The sequence below is a fragment of the Rattus norvegicus genome, chromosome 1 (genome assembly GCF_036323735.1).
Source record: "Rattus norvegicus strain BN/NHsdMcwi chromosome 1, GRCr8, whole genome shotgun sequence".
Classification (NCBI taxonomy): domain Eukaryota; kingdom Metazoa; phylum Chordata; class Mammalia; order Rodentia; family Muridae; genus Rattus; species Rattus norvegicus.
In genome coordinates this window covers 22,893,825-22,916,399 of record NC_086019.1, presented here as the reverse complement: position 1 = coordinate 22,916,399, position 22,575 = coordinate 22,893,825, and the positions used below count along the sequence as shown (strand labels likewise).

At 42.8% G+C, this 22,575-nt stretch overlaps 1 protein-coding gene across 2 annotated transcripts in view; it reads left to right on the top strand.

Moving 5' to 3' along the window:
• Moxd1 (monooxygenase, DBH-like 1) overlaps positions 1–21,857 on the top strand; it is a 90,057-nt gene extending 68,200 nt beyond the window's left edge. For both annotated transcript variants that reach the window (XM_220095.10, NM_001427764.1), the window contains 4 exons: positions 1,883–1,942; positions 3,433–3,575; positions 19,159–19,327; positions 20,713–21,857. In XM_220095.10, the coding sequence (XP_220095.5) occupies positions 1,883–1,942; positions 3,433–3,575; positions 19,159–19,327; positions 20,713–20,877 (537 nt within the window). In that variant the 3' untranslated portion in view covers positions 20,878–21,857. The remainder of the gene's footprint in view (positions 1–1,882; positions 1,943–3,432; positions 3,576–19,158; positions 19,328–20,712) is intronic.
• Positions 21,858–22,575: the final 718 nt, after the last annotated feature.

Sequence of the window (22,575 nt, the reverse complement as noted above, 5' to 3'; positions counted from 1 at the left end):
GCTCCCAAGATGCAGTAGGGCTCCTGCTAGCCAAGAGAATTGCTCACTCAAAATCTTAAAGCCACCCACTGTGGGTGTTGCTTACACCAGAGTCTGGAATGTGTTTGATCTGCTTCCCAAACTAGAAACTTGCTTTTCTTACCATTCCTTGGGGGCAATGCAAATTCTTGATTAAAGAAAGAAAGAAACTAAACAACTGAACAGCTCAGATTCAGATCACTGGCTCCTGAGCCTTTAGGTTGCAATTATGATAATGGAAAAAAAATCAACCTTTATGATATGTCATCTTGAAGAGGAGACACATTTTATTAGTTTCCTTTGAGTGAACAATGAACCTAGGGTAATCCTTCCAGTAGAAGAACAGAGCTGGAGAAATGGCTCAGTGTGTAAGAGTGCTTACTCTGCAAACATGAGGGCAGAAGTTCAAATCCTCACCGGCCTTGTAGAAACTGGACATAGTTTTGAATCCTTATGACCTACATGTTGGGGGACAAAAAAGGGTCAGTCACCACCAGCACATGCATATGCATGTGTGTGTGTGTGTGTGTGTGTGTGTGTGTGTGTGTGTGCGCGCAGTACTCTTTGCATGGTGAGCCAACTTGTACCAATACTTGGGGTTAGGTTGGAAGAAAAGAATGTATGTCTTACAGTAGCGAAAGTTTTCATTTTTTCTGTCTCCCTTCTATGCTCATCACCCTCAGTAGCCATACAATTTCCTACCCTTAAACAGACTATTAAAAGTTAGATCACCACATAGTTTGTTAGACGGCCATGACACACAAGTCATCTCTAGGTGAACTAGACTTGCAGTAGTTTTAGAAGGCGTGAACTGTCAGGAAGAAGACAAGCTGTTGGAGGAGCATGGAAAAATAGAAGTAACGAATGGAGAGAATAGGGACCTATGTGTTTTTTAATGATCATATGTTACTCATAGCTCAGACTCATGGTTCCTTTTATAACCTGTACACCTCCACAGGCATAAGATATTTTGAAAAGGAATACTTTGTTGCGATTCCCTCTACACTCTCCTTTCTCCTCTTGTGTTGGTCTCCTGATTGGCTGTTTTAGCCCATCCCTTCCTGTCATAGCAGCATATGCCTATGCTGTGCAACTGAGAAACTAAACTTCCGGTGCAATGAGGAAAACCCAGGGGCTGGTGCCAGAGATGCCTGTCTATGGCCCATGTACTTAGAAAATGCTTCTTTTGCCCCTGGGGAATCAAACTGGAGTTGTCACACTTGATAGCAAGAGCTTCAATGCACTGAACCATCTTCTCACTGGCCCTTTAAGTGTGTTCTCAAAAGTGAAATGACAACAGCAGAAATATCTTATCTACATGGTAGAAAGCTATATAAAAAACCCATCATTTTTATGTGTGTTGTAATGCTCAAAAAGTTGGAAAGCACTAAAACAATAAATCACTATTAATGTCTAAGGAAGTAAGATTGTAACTAAAGAACTTTAAGGATGATAATGGATGTCTAAGTTAGCACAGTAAGATTGTGACTAGTAGTTCACTGAATAATTATCTCCACTAAAGCCTAAATACTAATTATGGCATCAAATGTCCTCATCACAGCTGTGTATAGTAAGTGCTGTTTTACTCACTGTGCTCAGGCACACAAATTGTATCCAGATTTTTTTAGTTTCTTATCTAGATGTTCATCTAGAGTACAGCAGAGACTGGTCCGAACTTGGAGAGTCCTCTTGTTTGCTTGCTTTCTGAGTGAATTAACAAACGAGTTAAGCAGATCTAAGTCTTCTGAATTGAGAGGCTTGCTATTCTCCCTTGCACTGTGAATATACATAGTTGGCCCAAGGATGAATTAGATAAGCAAAGTGGTCTAAAACCATAACCTGAAGGTTCCTGCTTTTGTTCCAGGGTGATAACCTGATCACTGAATGCCGCTATAACACCAAGGACCGAGCTGCAATGACTTGGGTAAGAAAATGTTAGCCATAGAGTTCATTTAGAGACAGGAAGAAAGAACCTTTGATTGTAAAAGAAAATACAAAGCAAAAGTCCATTCCTACCTTAAAGCAAAACTCTGATGCATGAAGCATCCTAAGGTGAACTGAGAGCTCTGTTAGTGTTTTATCAGACTTTGAAACCCAAATGGCACTGCGGTAATAACCACTGTGTGATTTATTGGTGCTTTGGGGAAGCTACCCTTCTTTATCTTTAACACTGTCCCCATCAAATAGACAAGGCATTAACTCATTGCTATATCACTTGGGTCTACTTGGATGTTTACTTAGATAAATCTGGACTTCAAAGGAAGAATGCAGCACATGAACTCAGAGCTTCTGACCCGTAAGAGATGTGGTCCCCACAGATTTATTGGGGACTTCTGCCAAGCTTTCAAGAAATAGATATTCTGTGCGTTGCTCATTCTCTTCTAGGAACACAAGTAGAAGTCATCTCCCAGCAGCGTGTTTGATGAAGAGAATACAATTATTGATCTAAAGCTGCACACTAAGGCCAGGCCAGTGGATACCTTGGCAAAATATTAACAGATTGCATCCCGTTTGATGTAGAAATGTACTATTATCACTGGTTTGGATTTACATAAAGAACATAAAACTGAATTAAAGCAGAAAATATTTCCTGCCATTCCATGTTAAGAGGTTGAAGGAAGAGGATATGATTTCTCCAAAAGAAGCAGAGAAATACTTCCTAAAACTTAAGTCTATCACAGGGGGGCTAAAAAAAGGGCCATAGCCAGGACTAGGAGGGAACTGCCTTACCTAGATCAAAGGTAGCTACGATCAAGTCTGCAGACAACAGTAAATTAAAAAGACCTGCTCACAATTGTGAAGAATACAAGGACAAAGAACCTACAATCCACATTTGGTTGAGGATTCACAACGGGGCTTTCAGATAAGCGAGGCAGCGTGGGGCTTTTGATTTAAGTATGGTGGCATGATTGACAACTGCCCATGATAAGGAAAAGAAACATGTCTTCTTAGAAGTTTCTTTTCCTCTCTATCATTTCAATTACTTCTGTCAATCAATTTTTAAGTTCATTAATTCTTCCCTAGGTCCTAGCAAATGTGCTATTGAATGATTTCCATAGGCGTCCCATGGACCTTCCGTGGACTTCCCCGTGCCGTGGATGTTCCATGGGTATTCCGCTCCTGTGGACAGCTCGCTCCATTTTGCATTTTCAGCACTTAACGCCCTACCTGTCTGAGTTTTCTCTTTCCACTGCCATTTCTGAAGTCTTCCCTCCGTTTCGATCATACTTGCCTTCAGATACTTGACTTTTACGGCCTTTGCTAAATCTAACGTCTCTATCATCTTTCAGCACGCGACTAATGATTTCTCTCTCCTGAGGAAATATCACAGTTCACTGTTTCTTTAATAATTTTTGGTTGCCTTTGTGTTCTGTGCCTGCGAGCTTTGCGGAGTAAAACGTCTCCATTTCTCAGGGTGGACTGAGCACCAGGAATGAAATGTGCCTCTCGTACCTTCTTTATTATCCAAGAATTAACCTGACCCGGTGCACCAGCATCCCAGACATCATGGATCAGCTACAGTTCATTGGCGTGAAGGAGATCTACAGACCAGTCACGTGAGTGGTGTTGGCTTATGGGCTTCCAAGCGTGACTCCTGTCTTCACGCTGAGACAGCTATTATATTTGGGCTTATATTATGTGCCACCCTCTTGGATTGCTTGGAAGTCAAAGGACCAAGTAAGCTTGGTTGCCGTGTCCCAATTTCTCCAAAGCAGCCTTGTGATTGGTGGTTGCTAGGAGGACCTAAGGGAGTCAGCCATTAGCTGAACTCCTGGATAAGTTTTACAAGGAAATGATACAAAGGAAAAGCAAAATTTAGAGCAGCCACACTAGCAGAGGCCTCTCTGGGTTGCCACACAGAATGCACAAGCAGTCGAGATGATGTCTGTGAAGTGAGGTCTCTTAGGAAAGCTCTGTAGATCACGCTCCCTGAATTGCCGTCTGCCTAATGCATGCCCGATTTGCTGGCTCGATGATAGAGAGCAAGCATTCAGGACATCGACTGTAGTGCAGAGGTAGTCTGAGCCTTCGGGTAAGTTAGAGAAAGTTTTATATCAGCTTAGCAAAGCCCCAACTGTTTAAGTCCCTATGGAACAGCCAGAGTGAACCTTGCGAGCAGGCTTTCCCACTTAGATAGGGCCTTCCTGCAGGACTTGGGTTGACTTCAAATGTGTGGTCTCCTATCTCTGCTCGCAGGGGCTGGGCCCTGGTTGTGTGCCTCTGTGTGCAGGTGAGCAAATCATGAAGTGTGTAGCTGCATATCATAGAAACTAGCATGATTAAGTACAAAAATTGTTCTTTTCTTCTTAGGGTTATATTCTAGAGTTTGCAGGGAGTATAAGAGACAAATGGATGGACATTCAATTTGAAATAGTACTAGATATGTTAAAATGGTGAGAAGAAGGAAAGGGAGAGAGTAACTGGCCAGCAGAAGAGTCAGAACCTTTCATGGAAGGTGATATTTGATCAGGGACCTGAAGGTTGAGGAGCCAGCAATAGGAAGTCAAAGGCACTGTATGCAGGGAGAAAAGGGAACAGTGTGTGTGTGTGTGTGTGTGTGTGTGTGTGTGTGTGTGCGTGTGTGTGTGTGCACATGGCCTGATCCTGCAGATTTGAGCAAGAGAGTGCCTTTGGCTAGGACAGAGTAAAGTACAGCAGACACTGTGTGAAGAGGTGGGGTCAGGAGTAGACTGGGCCACAGAGATCATTCTATAGTAGTACAAAAAGAAGCCAACATGGGATAGAAGCAAAGACCATTTGGCTAAGCCTGCAGTGCCTCTCACCATTCCTAATGCTTTAGTCCAGTTCCTCATGTCATGGTAAGGCCCAACCATCAATTTATTTTGTTGCTACATCATAACCATAATTTGGCTACTCTTGTGGATTGTAATGTAAATATCTGATAGGCAACCTCCAAGGGGATTGTGACTTACAGAGTGAGAACCACTGGGCTAGGGTAACAAGAAAAGACTGTAGATGGGTAAAATGGGGAAAGAGGGGGTCAGGAATTTACTGCGATTGTCCACTGAAAGCCAAGAGCACCTCAGGCCTTGTTTTGAAAAGGAGAAGTGGTGCTACATTCAGATGTCGTAGTCCCCGCATGGCTCGTTGGCTGAGTGCGTCTGAGGAAGCAGCAGGAGAAAAGGAAGAAGAGCTCAGGGAGTGGCATCAGGACACAAGCATGGAGGCATCGTGCCAAGGCTACATTACAGGAGATGCTGGAAAGGAGTCTGCGTTCTCCGGGACATCAGCAGAAACCGTGAGGATGGTTGATGGAAATCAGAGAGGGTGCGATTTGTCTTAGCAGGAAGATCCTTCTGACAGTTAAAACTTTTAAAAATGAAAAAGACTGATGTAAGATAGACAGAACCATGTGCAGACTTCTGAGAATGTTCTTAAAAACAGGATTAAAAAGCACTTCATGAAAACACGATATCATGCAGATAGTCAAAGAAATCACAAACACAATCTAACTTACGTTCCAAGTGACACAAGGATCAGAAAGTCTGAACAAAGTACCTTATGGTTGATCACATGTAGACATGTTTTCTTCTGTTCTTCTCCAAGCCACGCTGTGACCAGGGGAGCAGAAGGCATATTCTAGTGATCATAAAACAATAATCACAGCACACTTGTGGGCCTGAGGCAGCAGTTACTAAGCATATTCACACGCATGCTTTAAGCACATAAGTCTGGTTGGCAACAGGACATGGAATGGCAGCTCTGTAGAGGAGAAAACAGAGACTAAGATCAAGAGACTACTCAATACCACACAGTGGTCATAAATGAGTGTTCACAATCCAATATCCCTTTCTTAGTCTATAGGCAGAACTTTCTGGAAGTTCAAGCCTTGCAAATGGAAGACTATGACGTCATTACACTAAAGTACACGGGATTAATAAGATAGTAATAGACATCAGAACAACACATAAAATATGACTCTAAAGAACACTGAGATAGGGGACAATGAGAGGACTCGGTGGGGACAAGCCCTTGCCACCAGGCTTGAGGACCCGTGTTCAACCCCTAGAAGAGTAATTTGTTTAAATTTGTTTGATTTGTTTAAATATTTTGATTGTTGGGTTTTGCTGTGTGTATGTGTGTGTATATGCATGCCTCTGTATGTGTGTGTGTGTGTGTGTGTGTGTGTGTGTGTGTTTGTGTGTTTTCATGTGTACCTGTTGGGTATCTTGCAATGCTAGGATCAAACCCTGAGGCTGGCCCAGGTAGGTAAGTGCTGTACCCATTGTCTTACATCTCCAGCTTCCCAAATATTGGTATCATATTGTTTTTCAATTTAAGTAGATTTTTCCTCTTTATCTTTTATACACTAAACAGGAAATGTCCTAAGGGTGTGTGTGTGTGTGTGTGTGTGTGTGTGTTTAGCAAAGATGTAAAAACCACACGGTTGCACATTTACAAATGAATGGATGCTTCTAGCTTCATCCTCTATGCTCACCTTGGAGCCTCTCTACAGACCCTCTCACTGCCTGATGGTCTTTGCCACTCTCCCTAATTTCTATCTTCCCAGGAAATGGGTTTTTACAACTTGCAACAGCAGGGAGAATTACTTTGCAAAACAAGGCTAGCTGTGGGCTGTCATTACCCAGAAAAATAACATTTTATTTGGTGTTCAAATGTATTGTGTAAAACCACGAGAGGAGGACCTTTACTCTAAAATGAGATGTTTCAATTTTAATAACTGTTTTTTAATTGAGCCCATCATCATGCAGACGTACGTGATAGTGAAGGCAAAACGAACCAGGTACAAGACAACAGGACAGAAGAAGGGAGACGGGTTAGGTGCTTTGTGGTTTCTACTTTGGTTAAAATGATGTAGTAATAACTCTTTAGGATCCAGCGCTGGAAAAGAATGCACCCCATCATGTCACCCCATGTGTCCCCTCCTTTGTGCTTTTAATATCTTGATGGACTAGACAGGGTGTTCTTTGTAAACATTTTATAGCAACCTTTCGACTTAGTTGGTGGTTTTGATAGCAGAGTTGAAGCATTTACATCTTGACTCATTTTACTGTCCATTCTGGGGGGGGGGGTGCAGTTTCCTTTTGCATTCTACGGATCTGGCAAAAAACACAAGGAAAAATGAAGCACCCACAAAGATAAGATCCAGGGCAGATGATAAGCGTGTACTCTCTATGGTCCCACACACCAACTCTCCATGTATACTGCAGGTAGACCATGGCTGGAAATGAGGGGAGGCTGTGTCCAAAAATTCCCTGGATTATCAAGTTCTGGAATCAAGAGGCAGCTATAGGTTTTCCAGGCTTGAACTCACACAAGCTTCCTAGGGCAGAGCATGTGTTTCCAGAGAAGGCAGAAGCAATCAGCTCAAATCTTGTCCCAAAGAAACCATTCGGACCTTACCTGGAGGTTATTACAGATAATTTGTTATGTGGATACCAATATGAAGATGAGTAAATTAAATTTAAAAGCTACAAATCGAGCACTTCCCAAACAAAAGCTGAACGGTTATAATTTTGTCTCCATTTATCTGGACGAAGAAGTTAAATTAAAACAGAGCCTTTGTTGACTCAACTAGGTTTTGCTATTGTTCTCACTCTCTGAGACACTATTAGATAAAGGGGACGGATGCAATCCTAGAGACGTTGAAGTATCAGAACAAATTTTTGTCACCATTTTCACTTTTAGGGCAGGAAATGTGATAACGTGTTTCTTCTCTCTCATCTCCCACACTGTATGCCTATAACTTACAACTCTTGTATGTTTCAAGATGTTTAATGTTCCATTTAATAATGAAACAAACATTGCTTACAATAGCTAACATAACATATATTTAAAGCAATTCAGTGATTATTCTTAGTCTTTCTCTGAATTCTGAACTTGGATTTCTTTATCTTGACTTGTCAGGATGTATTCCCAGAGCCTTCACTTAGGAAAGCTCCTTCATATCTGACACTTTTTCATTTAGACTATCTTTATATTATTTCAGGGTCATGCTTTCTTTTTATTGAGTAATCCTTCTTCTAAATATGGGAATTCTCATGTGATGATCTTTGTATGCTCAGCCCAAGGAATGGCAGTATTAGAGGGTAGAGCCCTGTTGGAGTAGGTGTGTTACTGTGGGTGTGACCTTTAAGACCCTCATTCTAGCTGCCTGGAAGTCGGTATTCTGCTAGTAGCCTTCAGATGAAGATGTAGAACTCTCAGCTCCTCCTGCACCAGGCCTGCCTGGATGCTGCCATGTTCCCGCCTTGATGATAATAGATTGAATCTCTGAACCTGTAAGCCAGCTCCAATTAAATATTGTCCTTACAAGAGTTGCCTTAGTCATGGTGTCTGTTCACAGCAGTAAAACCCTAACTAAGGCAGAAGTTGGTACCAGGGACTGGGGTGTTGCTGTCATAGGCCTGACCATGCTTTTGTTTGGAAGAATGTAACTTTGGGGACATGGGATTTGGAAAGCAGTGGAATGCTTTAAATGGGGATTAATGGGCTTTCCTAGAAGGACTATGGAAGACTTTGTTGCTGTGAGTGATTTGAACTGTGCAGACCTGGCCCGAGATATTTCAGTGAAAAAGAATTCCAGTATGTGACCTAGAGACTGTTGTTTTGTTGTTTTTTTTGGGGGGGGGGGTGGATTGTGGTGAAGGATGTGGCTGCTTTTTGCCTTTGTCTGAAGAGTCTACCTGAGGCCAAGGTAAAGAGATTTATGTTAATTGCATTGGCAAAAGATGTCTCAAAAAAGCCCAGCAGAGACTGTTCTCTGGTTAAGTTTCATGAAGTTCATTTTGAACAAGCTTAGCAAGCTTAGAAAGTAAAAATATAAAATATGTGTTTCAAGTATCAGAGGGGAATCAGGAAGTGTAATAAAGCTGAATCCTGTATTCTAAGAGATAGCAGACTAAGGGAGTGTGAGTTTGGGGCAAGATCCCACCCATCTAAGTTTAGATCCAGACATGGTGGTAGTACACATCTTTAATCCCAGAAAATAAAGCCAAGCAGATCTCTGAGTTCAAGGCCAGCCTGGGACAGAGCAAGTTCTAGGCAAAGAAAAGCTTAAGTCTAGGCATGGTGGTACATACCTTTAATCCAAGGAGACAGGCATGCAGATCTCTGGGTTCAAGGTCAATCTACAGACCAAGATCCAGGATAGATAAGCTGAGGCAAAGAAGGAGTTGGAAACAGAAAGCCAGTGGTAATCTAATAGAACAAGGGAATCATGTTCAAGCTCCTGCAAGCAGCAGAACTCAGCAGCTTTGGCCATGTGGCTCCCAGAGTCAAGAGGAGAAGGAGACTACTAGGACAATTGATGCTGGTTATCTGGAGCTAAGGAATTAGAGGTGATTAAGAAGAGACCAGCATCACTGAGGCGAAATCTTCTGGGAAGTGTTTTCTGAGAGCACAAAGCTGTGTTCCAGAGATAGCCAAGATTGTATCCCATGTTGTAACTGTACTTGGTAATGTGTAAGTCACCCAGGTGGCACTGGTTTTGAAAACATGAAGGGTCATGAAGAGCAGCTGAGGCTTGGCAGCACTGTGAGAGGCCATGGAAGGCCACTGGTGAAGGTGCAGTGTCAGTTGTAGTTGACAGCCCAGGACTGAAGGGGTCATGCAAAGGATTTGAGGCTTGACACCATGAAGAAAGCCGATGAGAAGTTATTGGTGAAGCCTAGTTGCAGCAGAAGACCCTAGTGTATTAGAGATGTTAGTACCGTGGGATGATCACCAAGAACAACACTGGCAGTGGAGTGGAGCAACCTGAGCTTAGAGTGCTACAGAGGGCAGAGCTGGAAAAGTGACACCAGCTTTATGGATGAGCCCAGAAGATCATATGTGGATACCAGACATTGAAACAAAAAGTTGTAACACTAAAGTTACCTTGGAGACCCCAAAATGTCCGAGATTCGAGAGCTGTGGGGCTATCTGCTAAGGAAAGCTGCTGACCGGGAGTGCAACCAGCCCGGGAGAAAGAAGTTATTGCAGTCAACAAGGATGAAAAAGGAGTTGCAGATCTGAAGACCGCTTTGACATCAGACATGGAGATGTTTAGGGTTTGCCCAGCTGGTTTCCTGTCTTGCTTGGGGATTACAGTTAAGTGATTGGATGGCTGTCAGAAGAGACTTTGAACCTTGGACTTTTAACATTGTTGAGACTGCTATAGACTATGGGGACTTTTGAAGTTGAACTAAATGTATTTTGCATTGAGCTATGTTTAGGTATGGCCCCCATAAACTCATATGTTTGAACAAGTGTATGGAGGCCAGGGAGTGCAATATGATAGTTTGTACATGCTTGGCCCAAGGAGTGGCACTATTAGAAGGTGTGGCCCTGTTGGAGTGGGTGTGGCCTTGTTGGAGTAGGTGTGGCCTTGTTGGAGTGGGTGTGGCCCCGTTGGAGTAGGTGTGGCCCCGTTGGAGTGGGTGTGGCCCCGTTGGAGTGGGTGTGGCCCCAGTGGAGTAGGTGTGTTACTGTAGGCACGGCCTTTAAGACCTCCATCCTAGCTGCCTGGAAGCCAGTGTTCTGCTAGCAGCCTTCAGATGAAGACCTAGAACTCTCAGCTCCTCCTGTCTGGATGTTGCCATGTTCCTGCCTTGATGATAATGGACTGAAACTCTGAACCTGTAAGCCGGCCCCAATTAAATGTTGTCCTTTATAAGACATGCTTTGGTCATGGTGTCTGTTCACAGCAGTAAAACCCAAACTAAGACATCTCATATGAATTGAATATATTTAAATGTTGAGTGTCTGGATCAAATTTTCTTTCAGTACAAATAGCCACTGTTTTTCATTTCACAGAAATTTTGTTGTATTATATGTATATTTTTCTAATTTATTTAAAAATTTCCCTAGATTTTTTCTCTTATTTCCTCCCTCCCTTCCTCCCTCCCTCCCTTCCTTCCTTTCTTTCTTCCTTTCTTGGAGGCAAGAGCTGAGACACAAAGTTTTTCTGTAGTCCAGACATAACAATCCTCCTGCTTCACCCTGACAAGTTATGGAATTATTGATGTGAACTCCATGCTTGTCTTCAAATATTTTCTTTCAACACTAACACTTCTCCTTAGTCATCATGTGCACTTTGTTGTTTGTAATTTATTTTGTCTTTCTTCTTTGGCTCTTAGTTCGCCTTTTATACTATTCTACTGCTTTCTCACCTTACACTTGAGTTTTTGATCCTTAAATTAAATTTCACTTTACTAAGTTCATATTATTAAAATAAACTTAGAGAGGAAACAATTTCTATAACTTTCTCCAGTTTCATTTGTCCCTACTATCTTCTATGCTCACTTTCCTGTATCTTTTAAAGATTCATTTTTATTACTTTTAATTATGTGTATGGGGGAGGTTATGTGCACATGGATGTGGATGGTCACACAGGGCAGAGGTCACACCTCCAGAGGGCCTGGACCTGAGTCATTGGCAGTTGTGTGCTGTGAGACTTGGATGCTGGGAGTAGAACTTAGGTCCTCTGGAAGAGCAATACATACTCTCGACCTCTGAGCGGTCTCTCCTCCGCCTTCCCTGTGGAAGTCGTACCACATGATTTTCTGTAGCCTTTTGGTTTCATGGTTCCCACCTCTTTTCTTGCTTATTCTGAGGGCTCTGTCCAAAACCTCATCAAACGTGTTTGAACCTCGGCTCTCTTCTTGCCATACCACAGCTGGGGGATGAGATGACTCATTTTCTGCACAGATACTTTCATATTTTGAAGGTAAAGGGCTGTGGAGTGGGACTGGCTGCTCCCTGGTTCAATGTGTGCACTGTTTCTCCCGTGGCTTTATTACTACCGTTGGAAGCTGCCTTAACTCTGGTAGGCTGAATCACTTTCATAAAAACGTGTCAGCTCTGGGCAGGGTTGTCCAGTCTCTTCCACCCTGGAACCTGCCTCCTGTCTGGGAGACTCCATCTGGCTATGTTCCTTCCAGTCGCTTCCAAGAGAATGTGAGCAGGTCGTAGACACTACCGAGACCGTTTTAAGTCCAGTAAGGTCAGCTTGTGAAGGTTGCTATGTTGTGGTGTGTACACCTTGGTTTTGTTTTCTCATTGATGACCTGCTTCCAGCTGCCCTGTTTATCTTTTATGTCAATCGCCTGAGGCATAATTTAAAGTCAAAGTGTGCCAATTTTAAATATAATTTTAGGAAATATCATCTATATCACACCCATTCCTAACTAATCGTAACATAAAGAGGCTTGGCAATTCCACTTCCTCCATAAAGTTCTGGGAAGCTGAATATCTGTTCTCTTTCACTAATATATATATATATATATATATATATATATATATATATGTATATATATATATATATACATATATAGTATATAATTTATCATATATAAATGTAAATTGTTCTTTTTATGCAAGTGTAGTTATGGCACGTGCTTCTGTGTCTGGGTCCTTTAGGAAAGATGATTCTGAGATTTGTCCCTGTCTATGGCTGTATCAGTCAGTACCTTTTTCTCACTGAGTAATAGTCCCAGGGTGGATACACTTCCTATATGTCTGTCACTGTGGAAAGACAGTTTCAGGGAGTTGTAACCATTAACACCACATCAAGGGGTACTGGGACCAAGTGTACCCCTTTCCAGCCAGCCTGCCTGTCCCTTGTTTGGCATGTTGCATCCCACGAGCACTCTACAGTTAGTCTTCAGAAGTATAGCAAGAAAGAAAGTTCCCCGAAGTCATTCGTGAGTCTGTCTGTGAGATTCCTTTTTACTCTTTTATACTTGTTTTGTATATTCTTCAGTTGGATTGTTTTCTTGTTGAATTATAAATACTCTTTATATTGTGGATATTCATCCGTTAGATACTGAGCCACAGGTTGTTTCTGTACATTGTTTCCCACTCTGAAACTTTACAGTTTAACTTTTACATTTAGGTGGATAATTCATTTTGAATATATTTTTCTTGTGGCAAATTCGATGCTCGTTGGTTTTCAAAGGACCGTTTTGTAACTTTAATTTTGTCAAATCCTAACTTTCCTTATAACCCATCACCCACCAGAGGTTGTGGAAAAGGAAAGATATGGGGTCAGGAGTGGGCCTGTTTAGAAAGGTTCTTTGGAGCAGCTGCTGTGTGTGTTGTCTGGAAATCAGCAGGTCAGTTCACAGGTCAGCAGGCAGTGGCAGCTCGATCCACTCACGAACACTTCGTGGATACACCAGCAGTCCAGTTCACTAGAGGTGGGTTAGCAACAGTGGTGACACTACCTAGCAGAGGCAGCCAGGCCTCAGCCTCAGCATGAGTCAGCAGGAGGGACCAGCAAAGACCAGCAGGAGAGATTCTTGTCTGGGCCTCTCTCAGGGAAGCAAAGATCATCGAAGACAGGAGACTCACAAGCATTGCACAGCTAGTTGTACCAGCAAGCCAGGCTCTGTTTCCGTCACTCCGTGGAGTCCTATTTGTGCCCTCCATGTGCCTTGCCTCAGCACATACATCCAATCAGGTCCAGTTCTTGGAAGCAACAACAAACTGTAGTAGACCATGGGAGTTCTTTAGTGCATTTCTCTCTATGGCGTCCCTACAAATGCAGCTCACTTACACAATGTAAGGCAGAGCAATGCTTACATGTAGTTAGCAAAGAATTTTTCATCACGTGTCCTTTCATGTGCTTGCTTTAGCAGAACATCCTCTCTCCTGTGTCTGCTTCGGTGAAACATTTCTTCATGAGCCTTTCACACCTGTGTCCACTTTAGCAAAATATTCCTTCACATGTTTGTCCCAACACAACACCATCCAAAGGACTTTCCAAAGAGCCCTTAAGTTTCTGGTTCACCATTTAGTGAAAGAAAACTGCCTTTATTTTTCAGCGTGTGTATGTGTGTGTGTGTGTGTGTGTGTGTGTGTGTGTGTGTGTGTGTGCATGTGTGTATATGTATGTGTTTGTTTGTGTGTTTATGTGAGTTTGTGCAAGTGTGTGTGCAAGTGTGTATGTATGTGTATGTATGTGCATGTGTGTGCATGTGTGTGCATGTGTGTGTGAATGTATTTGTGTATATGTGTGTATTTGTGTGTGCATGTGTATGTGCATGTGTGTGTGAATGTATTTGTGTATATGTGTGTATTTGTGTGTGCATGTGTATGTGCATGTGTGTGTGTGCATGTGTGGGTGTGCATGTGTGTGTGCATGTGTGTATGTGTGTATATGCATGTGTGTGAGTGCATGTGTGTGTGAATGTGTTTGTGTGTATGTGTGTGTTTTTGTGTTTATGTGAGTTTGTATGTGTGTGTGAATGTGTGTGTGTGTGTGTGTGTGTGTGAAGGACAGCATGCAGGGGTCAGTTATTTCCTTTTACCTTATGAGCCCCAGGGATAGATTTTACATTGCAGGCTTAGTCACAGGCTTCTGTGTCCTGAGCCATCTTGGGGGCCTGAAACCCTCCTCTTTACTCTGAGATTTGGGATTTTTGCCGCAGAGTTATTTGACCATATGTTGACTCTGGGTGGGATTCTATTTCATGGCTGTGTAGTACGGCACATCAGTACCACACTTGATTATTATGGTTTAAATAACAGAATAAAGGCTGTAAACTCCTATTTGCTGTTATCTTTTCCTAAATTAATTTGATATTCTAGGTTCATTATATTTTCATATAGATGATTAAGACAATCTGTCAATTTCTTAAAACAAATAGCCAAACAGAAACCTACTGGATATGCTATAGAAAGCTCAGGGTGTGCAGAAGGAAACCATTTGTCACCAAATAAAACCTGGCCATCCCCAATTAGCAATTGAACATCCCCTGTTTCCAACCCTGGACAAGAAGTTTAAAAAAAACAAAGAAGCGAAGCAATAGTCACAACCTACGGGGTTTGCGCGGTGTGAACATGAAGCCCCTTCACTCACTGAAGCGATTTCTTGTTTTCCTTAGTTCTGTTTTACAGTTTCTAGTTTAGATGATTTTCATCTGTTTTGTAACTAATATTTGCCTTTTATGTTTTAATACCTTTCTGTGGTCTGTCTCTCTGCAGTCCCCAAAGCTTGATGTTTCCCTAAACTGTCTTTAGATTGTCTTTTCATGGTTGCTCACATGCTGAGTAATTTCAGACTGTCTCTAACTCTTTAATATCCTTGTCACTGTGACTCTAGAATGCATATTTAGGGCCATGTATGCAGCTTGACTAAAGTCTGCCCCGTTCGCAGGCGTCTGAGTTGGTGTCATCACTGAATACCTGACCTGTGTCATCAGCAAAGACCTCCACTCTGACTAGATGGAACTTAAAAATGCACCAGCTTTGGGAGCATTGCCCAGGTTACTCTTTGTCTATCCTTGTGCAATTCCATCCTAAGTCTGGTTGGCTCCTTACTCAAGTACACACTTGGCTGTTCCTAATACAGACTTAAAGAGCTCTCTGTGTGCCAGGCACCCCTGCAGTACTCAGGTTGGAAGGGTCGCCTTGGACTCCCTTAACTCTGACTTTTATCACTTCAGTTCCTTGAGATGGTCATTTTATTGTTGGAAATTCTCCTTTCTGCGTTGTGATCCAAGGACTGGTCACAGGCGGAACTCGGGAGTGAACACAGTGTTCAGACGTGACATGTCTTCACTTCCTCAGGGTCAGAGTTTTCCCGTGCCCGTTTTCCAGTCCCCTGTGCCAGAGACTCTGTACAGCTTTGTTTGTGAGTGTCAGCCCTCCCCTCCCGCAGTGAGCTGGTGTTAGTTTCTCCACATGGCCAGGGGTGAAAGTCCATTAATGAACGTTTTGTTTGCTTTACTAATTTCTGACCATATGTTTATTTGTGCTATGGAGAGCAAATCTGTAGGGCCATTCATTCAGCTGTATGGACCTGGTGCTGCTTCTTGGCTGGGATTAGCCACTTCCCTTCCTCCTCCCCACACCTCTTCCCGCTCCCAAGAATGACTCCAGCAGTAAGACTTTTAAAAGGAGCAGTGTGGCTCCAGGCAGATAAGGAGGCTAACAATTAACATGCACAGGTTATTTTCTTCCGTCTGGTTTTACGTTATATGGAGCAGGAGAGCCATGTCTAAAAGTCATTAAATTTTAAATGCTTCCCAAAGTGAACTGAACTTACAAATAAAATTGTTTATGTTTTGCCGGGAAAAAGTTAGAATGCGCTCTATACCGTTGTGCGTTGCTGTACATTTTTGCTGTGTTAGAGGAAAAGTGTGACTCAGAGTTTAAATTCAACTTACAAAGGAAAATTATCTGTCAGTATTAAAGTATAATATTAATGCAATTTGTTCAAATCAACTACAGTGATTATTGGTATCATCTACTTATAAGTGTGTCTGGGTAGACACTGTTTTAGTTTCTGTAACACTCGCCATTCTCCTGACTCCGCCCTACTCCAGAAATAGAGGGGGACATGTTATTCTTTGTTTTAGTTTCTAACACAGGGTTTCTCTGTATCACCCTGACTTGCTCTTTAGACCAGGCTAGTCTTGAACTCACCTCGCAAATACTGGGATCACAGGCAAGCACCATCAAATCCTCCGGCTAGTACTTGTTACTTTCAGGGTGAATGTTTCTGCTAGAATGTGTAGACTTTTTTCAAATAAATACTTAGTATATTTGCTTTTGCAAGGCTTCTCTCTCGGTTCTGCAGGAAGTAATTTGAGTTGTGCTCTTAGAGAAGCAGGAAAGGTTAGAGGTGAAAAAAGGACATTTACTACCAGGGATGGAAAGAGACAAAGTATGTGGCAAAGAGGTTCAGAGAGACTGGTTATCTATCAGATTCCCAGTCCTCAAGCATCATCTCCAGTGCCTGAGTCATTGGGTTTGCTCCCGTTCCTCTGGTTGTCCTACCAACTCATGTAGCTTCCACTCTTTTTTATGCTCTGAATTCCCCATAAATATTAATTTACTGTCTTATTATAGAATCGAAGGTTCTAGAGTCATCTCTGCAGAAGGCCTACAGTATTCACTTCGGCCAGCCAAGCTGCACAAAAGTCACTTCTTTACATTTAATCACATCAAACGCCTTCATAAAAGTTCAGGCGCCCCCTTGTGGTCTTTTAGGGGATTGCAGGCAGATACTTCGGTGCCCCTCCCGCACCTCCTCTATTTCCATTTCCACACACAGTTTAATATAATACTTAATACCAAATTATATTATAACAAATTAAATTAAACAAATAATAAATATCATTAAATAAAACTAGGAGCAAATGTCAAATGTAGGATATGCAAATTTAATAGGCTTCTTTCCACTCAAGGTTTGCTCTACTGCAATCCTAGGTTATCTGCCACCACGGTTTGCTGAGAAAATGCTACGGGTCTTAGGAAGCTGAGTGGTATATTTAATGTCGTGTGATGCAGATCACTCTGCAGTTACTGAACTCAGCCTGGAAGACAGTGTGAAATGGTGCATTTAAGATTCTACAAAGACATTTTGACTTTAATTGGGAGGGAGGACTGGAGGATATAACCCTGCTCGAATGCTACCCACTTTGCTCATGCTCCCACTTCTTAGAATAGAGAGAAATAATTTTCAAATTTGACGTGAAAATATTCCTTTTATAATCCCTCCCCTCCAATCCATCACGCTGGTCTAGCTTATTTAAAATGGTGGCACCCGGGGCTACCTCAAGTTAGACAACAAATGGTCAGAGTGCAGGGACCAAGTGTTTAGACCATGGATTCAGCAGCCGGGAATGATTATCTGTGACCACTGACAGTCACCGAATCATCCTGCGGGGCTAACACAAGTCTGACGCCCATTGGTCGCTCGTGAGGATCTTGGGTAACAGCTATAGATTGATTAGTTAAGGTAAAGTTTTGGATGCATAAATACTTACACTTCTCTCTTTCCAGAAACCAATAATGTACAACATTAAAAGGCAGTAGATTCCTGAACAGCTTTTCAAGCAGGCTGAGACCCCCTTGTGTTTTCTTTCCCTACTTTGGCATTTAAAACCAATGTGTCTTTTGTAAGGGTGCCCATGAAAGCGGAGTATATTGGGTGCGAAGTATAATTTTCTCATTACAAATTTTTTTTTTTTTTGGCACCGGGTCACATGTAGCCTGAGGCTGGTCTTGAACTCACTACCAAGCGAAAGTTAGCCTTGAACTATTTTTCCACCTTCTGTCTGGATGCTGGGGTTCTAGGCAGAGGCCACCACAGAGAGCTTCCATGCTTTAAACCACGGACTCAGAACTAGATCGTTTGTACTGGTTCTCCCAAGCAGCCAAAGCAGGACGGCGGCTGTCGAGAGGCATTTCCACCAGGTGCTCTGAACTTTATACCCGACACAGAAACTTTCAAGGCTCCAGACTGTTCTTTCTTATATCATCAGCAACAATATCCCGTTCAGACATTAATATTTACCAATTTCGTTGTAATGTTAGCTGGAATTCTCAAACCCCGAGAAGCTTTCTGAAGCAAAATAATGTGCCTAAAAGTAAAAATCCACTTTCAGGATTCCCATGCTCCAACGGAGGGCCCTACACCCATCTACGTAGGCACAGCACTAACTGGACCGAGTGGATTATAAACAAAGGAAAGGAAAAGACATGAAGTTGGAAGGGGGTGTGTTGGGGGGTGAGGGCGGAGGGATGAAACGGGATATAGATGTATATAGATATTTATATGGTATTTTGTTGAATCTGTGTATGAAAATTTCAAGACTAAAGAAAGTTTGAACAAAAAGAATCCCCCTAAAAACAAAACAATGCAAAAGAAACCATGGAGCAACAAATGTTTGGAACTGAAAAAGAAATATAAATAAAAATCACCTAAAACAATAAAAACAAGGGATAGCAACTTTTGCCTGAAGAAGAAACATTCTTTTAAAAGCCTCCCAATTTGTTCACTAGAGAGATTGTTTGGCAGTTAAGAACCCAGATTCGTTTCTCAGCACCCAAATGTCAGCACACCGCCACCACTCGTAACTCTCCAGTTCTGGGGACTCTGAACCCTACTTCTGTCCTCTCTTGACACCAGGCACACGCATGGTCTGCACCCACGCATGCAGCTGAAGCACTCATATTGGTAAATAAGCATGAAAGGGAAATAAAAGGATGCCTTTATTTGGAGCAGATTCCTCTGAACATCTAATGAGTCCCTAAGTGTTTTATGTGGGGTATTCCTGCGTGTGATGGGAGAATGTGCAGGAAGTCTATGCTAAAATGACAAAAAAAAAAAAAAAAACCCTTCAGGAAGTGTAATGCAGTGCAACTGTGATTATTTCCTTTCAGGACATGGCCTTTCATTATCAAAAGCCCTAAGCAGTACAGAAACCTTTCTTTCATGGACGCAATGAACAAGTTTAAATGGACCAAAAAAGAAGGGGTGTCCTTCAACAAGCTCGTCCTTAGCCTGCCGGTGAACATGAGGTGTTCCAAGGCGGACAACGCAGAGTGGTCGGTAAGCCCAGCCTTCCATCCTCTGGGAACCTGGTTACCACAGTTTACCTGAGTCCCCAAAAGGAAGGCCTGAGCTTCAGGCTCTCATCTATAAACCAGTGGATGGGGTGTCCTTTGCTGTTTGATTACCTAATTTGTTCAGCGATCACGTGAGACGATGGACAACCTCCGGTTCCTGAGAACTCCCTTTGAAGAGAGACGTTTATTCTGAAACTATGGTTGTGAAGTGGTAATGCACGGCCAGCCTTAGATACCATGGGGACCTGCCGCTTCTTCAGCAAGGACAGTCTATCACCTAATCTCCAGCAGAAGTGGGGGTGACGAGGCAGGTGTCCTGCCATGATAAGATGCTGTGGCTACGGCAACTTACAGAACAATGGTTCTCAACCTTCAGGTCACAATCCCTTTGGATATTCTGCCTGTATTTATGGTGTGACTCATGACGGTAGTAAAATTAGAGTTATGAGATAGCGATGAAACAATTTTATGGTTGGGGGAGGGTCACCATAACATGAGGAACTGTATTAAAAGGTCTCAGAGTTGGAATGGTTGAGCATCACTGGTATAGAAGAGTGTATCTGGGGCCTAGAGTGTCAGATAGTCTCTCTGACTATCATGGTGAGGAACCTGGCAGCAGGCGGCAGGCATGGTGCTGGAGGGGGAGCTGAGAGATTATATTCTTGTCTGAGTAGGAGTGGGGAGTAGACAGTGAGAGGCAAAGAGAGAGAGAGAGAGAGAGACAGAGACAGAGAGACAGACAGACAGAGACAGAGACAGAGAGAGACAGAGACAGAGACAGAGACAGACAGAGATAGAGACAGAGAGAGACAGAGACACACACAGAGACAGAGAGAGAGACAGAGACACACACACAGAGAGACAGAGAGACAGAGACTGACAGAGAGACAGAGACAGAGAGACAGAGAGAGACAGAGAGAGAGAGACAGAGAGAGACAGAGATAGAGACAGAGACAGAGAGACAGAGAGAGAGACAGAGACAGAGAGAGAGAGACAGAGAGAGAGAGACAGAGAGAGAGACAGAGAGAGACAGAGACAGACAGAGATAGAGACAGAGAGAGAGACAGAGACACACACAGAGACACAGAGAGAGACAGAGACAGAGACTAACAGAGAGAGACAGTAAGAGAGACAGAGACACACACACACAGAGATCACTAACTGAAACCTCAAAGCCCACGCCCAGTGACACACATACTCCGGGAAAAGCCACACCTTTTAATCCTTTCCAAACAGTTCACCAACTGGGCCCAATATGCAAATAGATGAGTGGTTGGGGCCCCTTCTCATTCAGACCACTGAAGTGAGCTAGACCACAGCCCTGCCCTTGAACAGCTGCCGCAAGGTTTGCCTTTTTTTCTTTTTCAGATTCAAGGGATGACGGCGTTACCTCCTGACATCAAAAAGCCTTATAAAGCAGAACCTCTGGTGTGCGGGACATCAGCTTCCTCACGTCTGCATGGCGTTTTCCCTCTCCCCTTGCTGGGATGCTCTCTGCTACTCGGAAGTATGCTGAGCGCCCAGGGCTTGTGACTGCCGTAGATGGTCATGATGGAGTCTGGAGTACGAGACTGTCCTTTCAAGTCAGGTTAAAGACTGTGTTCACGTTAGGCCTGAAGCGATGGATGGGTGCGAAGAACCTGGAAACTTTCATTTCGCGCACACGCTCCCTCCATTTTCCTTCCAAGGCTACCTGAGTGATGTCCCTGTGGTGGTCCTCTGGGTTTCCTCATAAAAGTCGATGTTCTGTGCGTTCCTTTCTGGTGTAACTTCCCAGTGTGAGCACAGCCCTCTCTCCGTCTTGTCGCAGTCCCTGTGTTTTCTACGACTTTACTCATGGTCCTCTGACCTCGGTGTTTATCTCTGCATCTTTCGTTTCCTCACTCAGAGTCTATCGATGCCCAAGCCCACATCAAAGTATTTCCCAGTCTCTGCAGCACTGCTCGGTGGGAATTTTTTTCTTAAGCTCAGCAACTCTCTTGAAAGTCAGAGATCCTGATAGGTGTAGAGGTGACGGTGGCTGACTGCTGACTGAGAAAAAGTACGGAGAGCTGCAAACCCTTGCTGTGAAGGGTTCTAGATGGGATAAGATTCCACAGAAGAATAGACAGCCATGGGGTCTGTAAGGTTCCTCACCACTCAGTGTTACCCTCTGGGTCGACCTGAGTCACATTTCCTATGATAGATTTATTTTTATATTAGTTAATAAGCTGAACTCTGATATAAATTTTCCACCAACTGAGGATCTTATCCTTTTGGTTCTCTTTGTATTAGCTGCTTAAATCTTGTTTTATATCCTATCTTCAGCCATTAAGCTGAATGTTTCGATCTTAGTAATAAGCTTAATGGAATTAAAGGTTTTGTATAATATCTCATGTGATTCATGAAAGAATCGTGTACTGACGTCATCAAAATCATCTGAAAAACTGTATCTTTTCCACTTCGAGCCCTTCTTGTCTTACAAACATAAACTATATTGTCATTTAAATAAATATTATGCTTTAAAGCCTTTACTTCTTGATTCGAATAATTTTTACATTTGAGGAAATACTGATGTATTCTGTGGCTAGTTTTACTCATTTTTGTTTGTGCGGACGGTCTATATCAGATTCTATGACTTTTTCTATATATTTTCCATTTAAATACTTGCCTGAGAAATATAATCACCTCAGATACCCGTACTGGAAATTTTGTGTTTATTTCTGCCTCAAAATGCCTGAGACCTGAGTTACCCAAACCAAATGATTTCCACTGGGAGTGACTCAATGCTATATTTATTGTCATTGTTGATGATGATGATGATGATGATGATGATGATGTCATTATTTATTTATCGTAGCTTACTTACCGTTATTGTTCTTGGTAAGGAAAGTGAGCACAGCAAGCACAATAGAATGGAGAACTTGGAAAGCCTGCGTTTAAGGAGCCAACCCGGGACATCTCTTTACACAGGCATGGCTGGGCACGAAGCTGTTCTCCTTGGGTATCTTGTAACTATGTACGGCTCCAAGGAATCCCATACACCATAGGATTAGGAGAGATTGTAGTGCGGCTACTGTGAGCACTTAACTATAGCCTAAGCTGTTTGGTCAGACGCAGCAGACCCTCTCCAAATGCTTGGTTTTCACGGTCTTTGTGACGCCGCTCTGGTCAACATTAGCTGCTTCCTGGGGTTTGTCTGTCAGAGAAGCCTGACACCTGAGGAAGAATGGACTCCAAACAGACGGGATG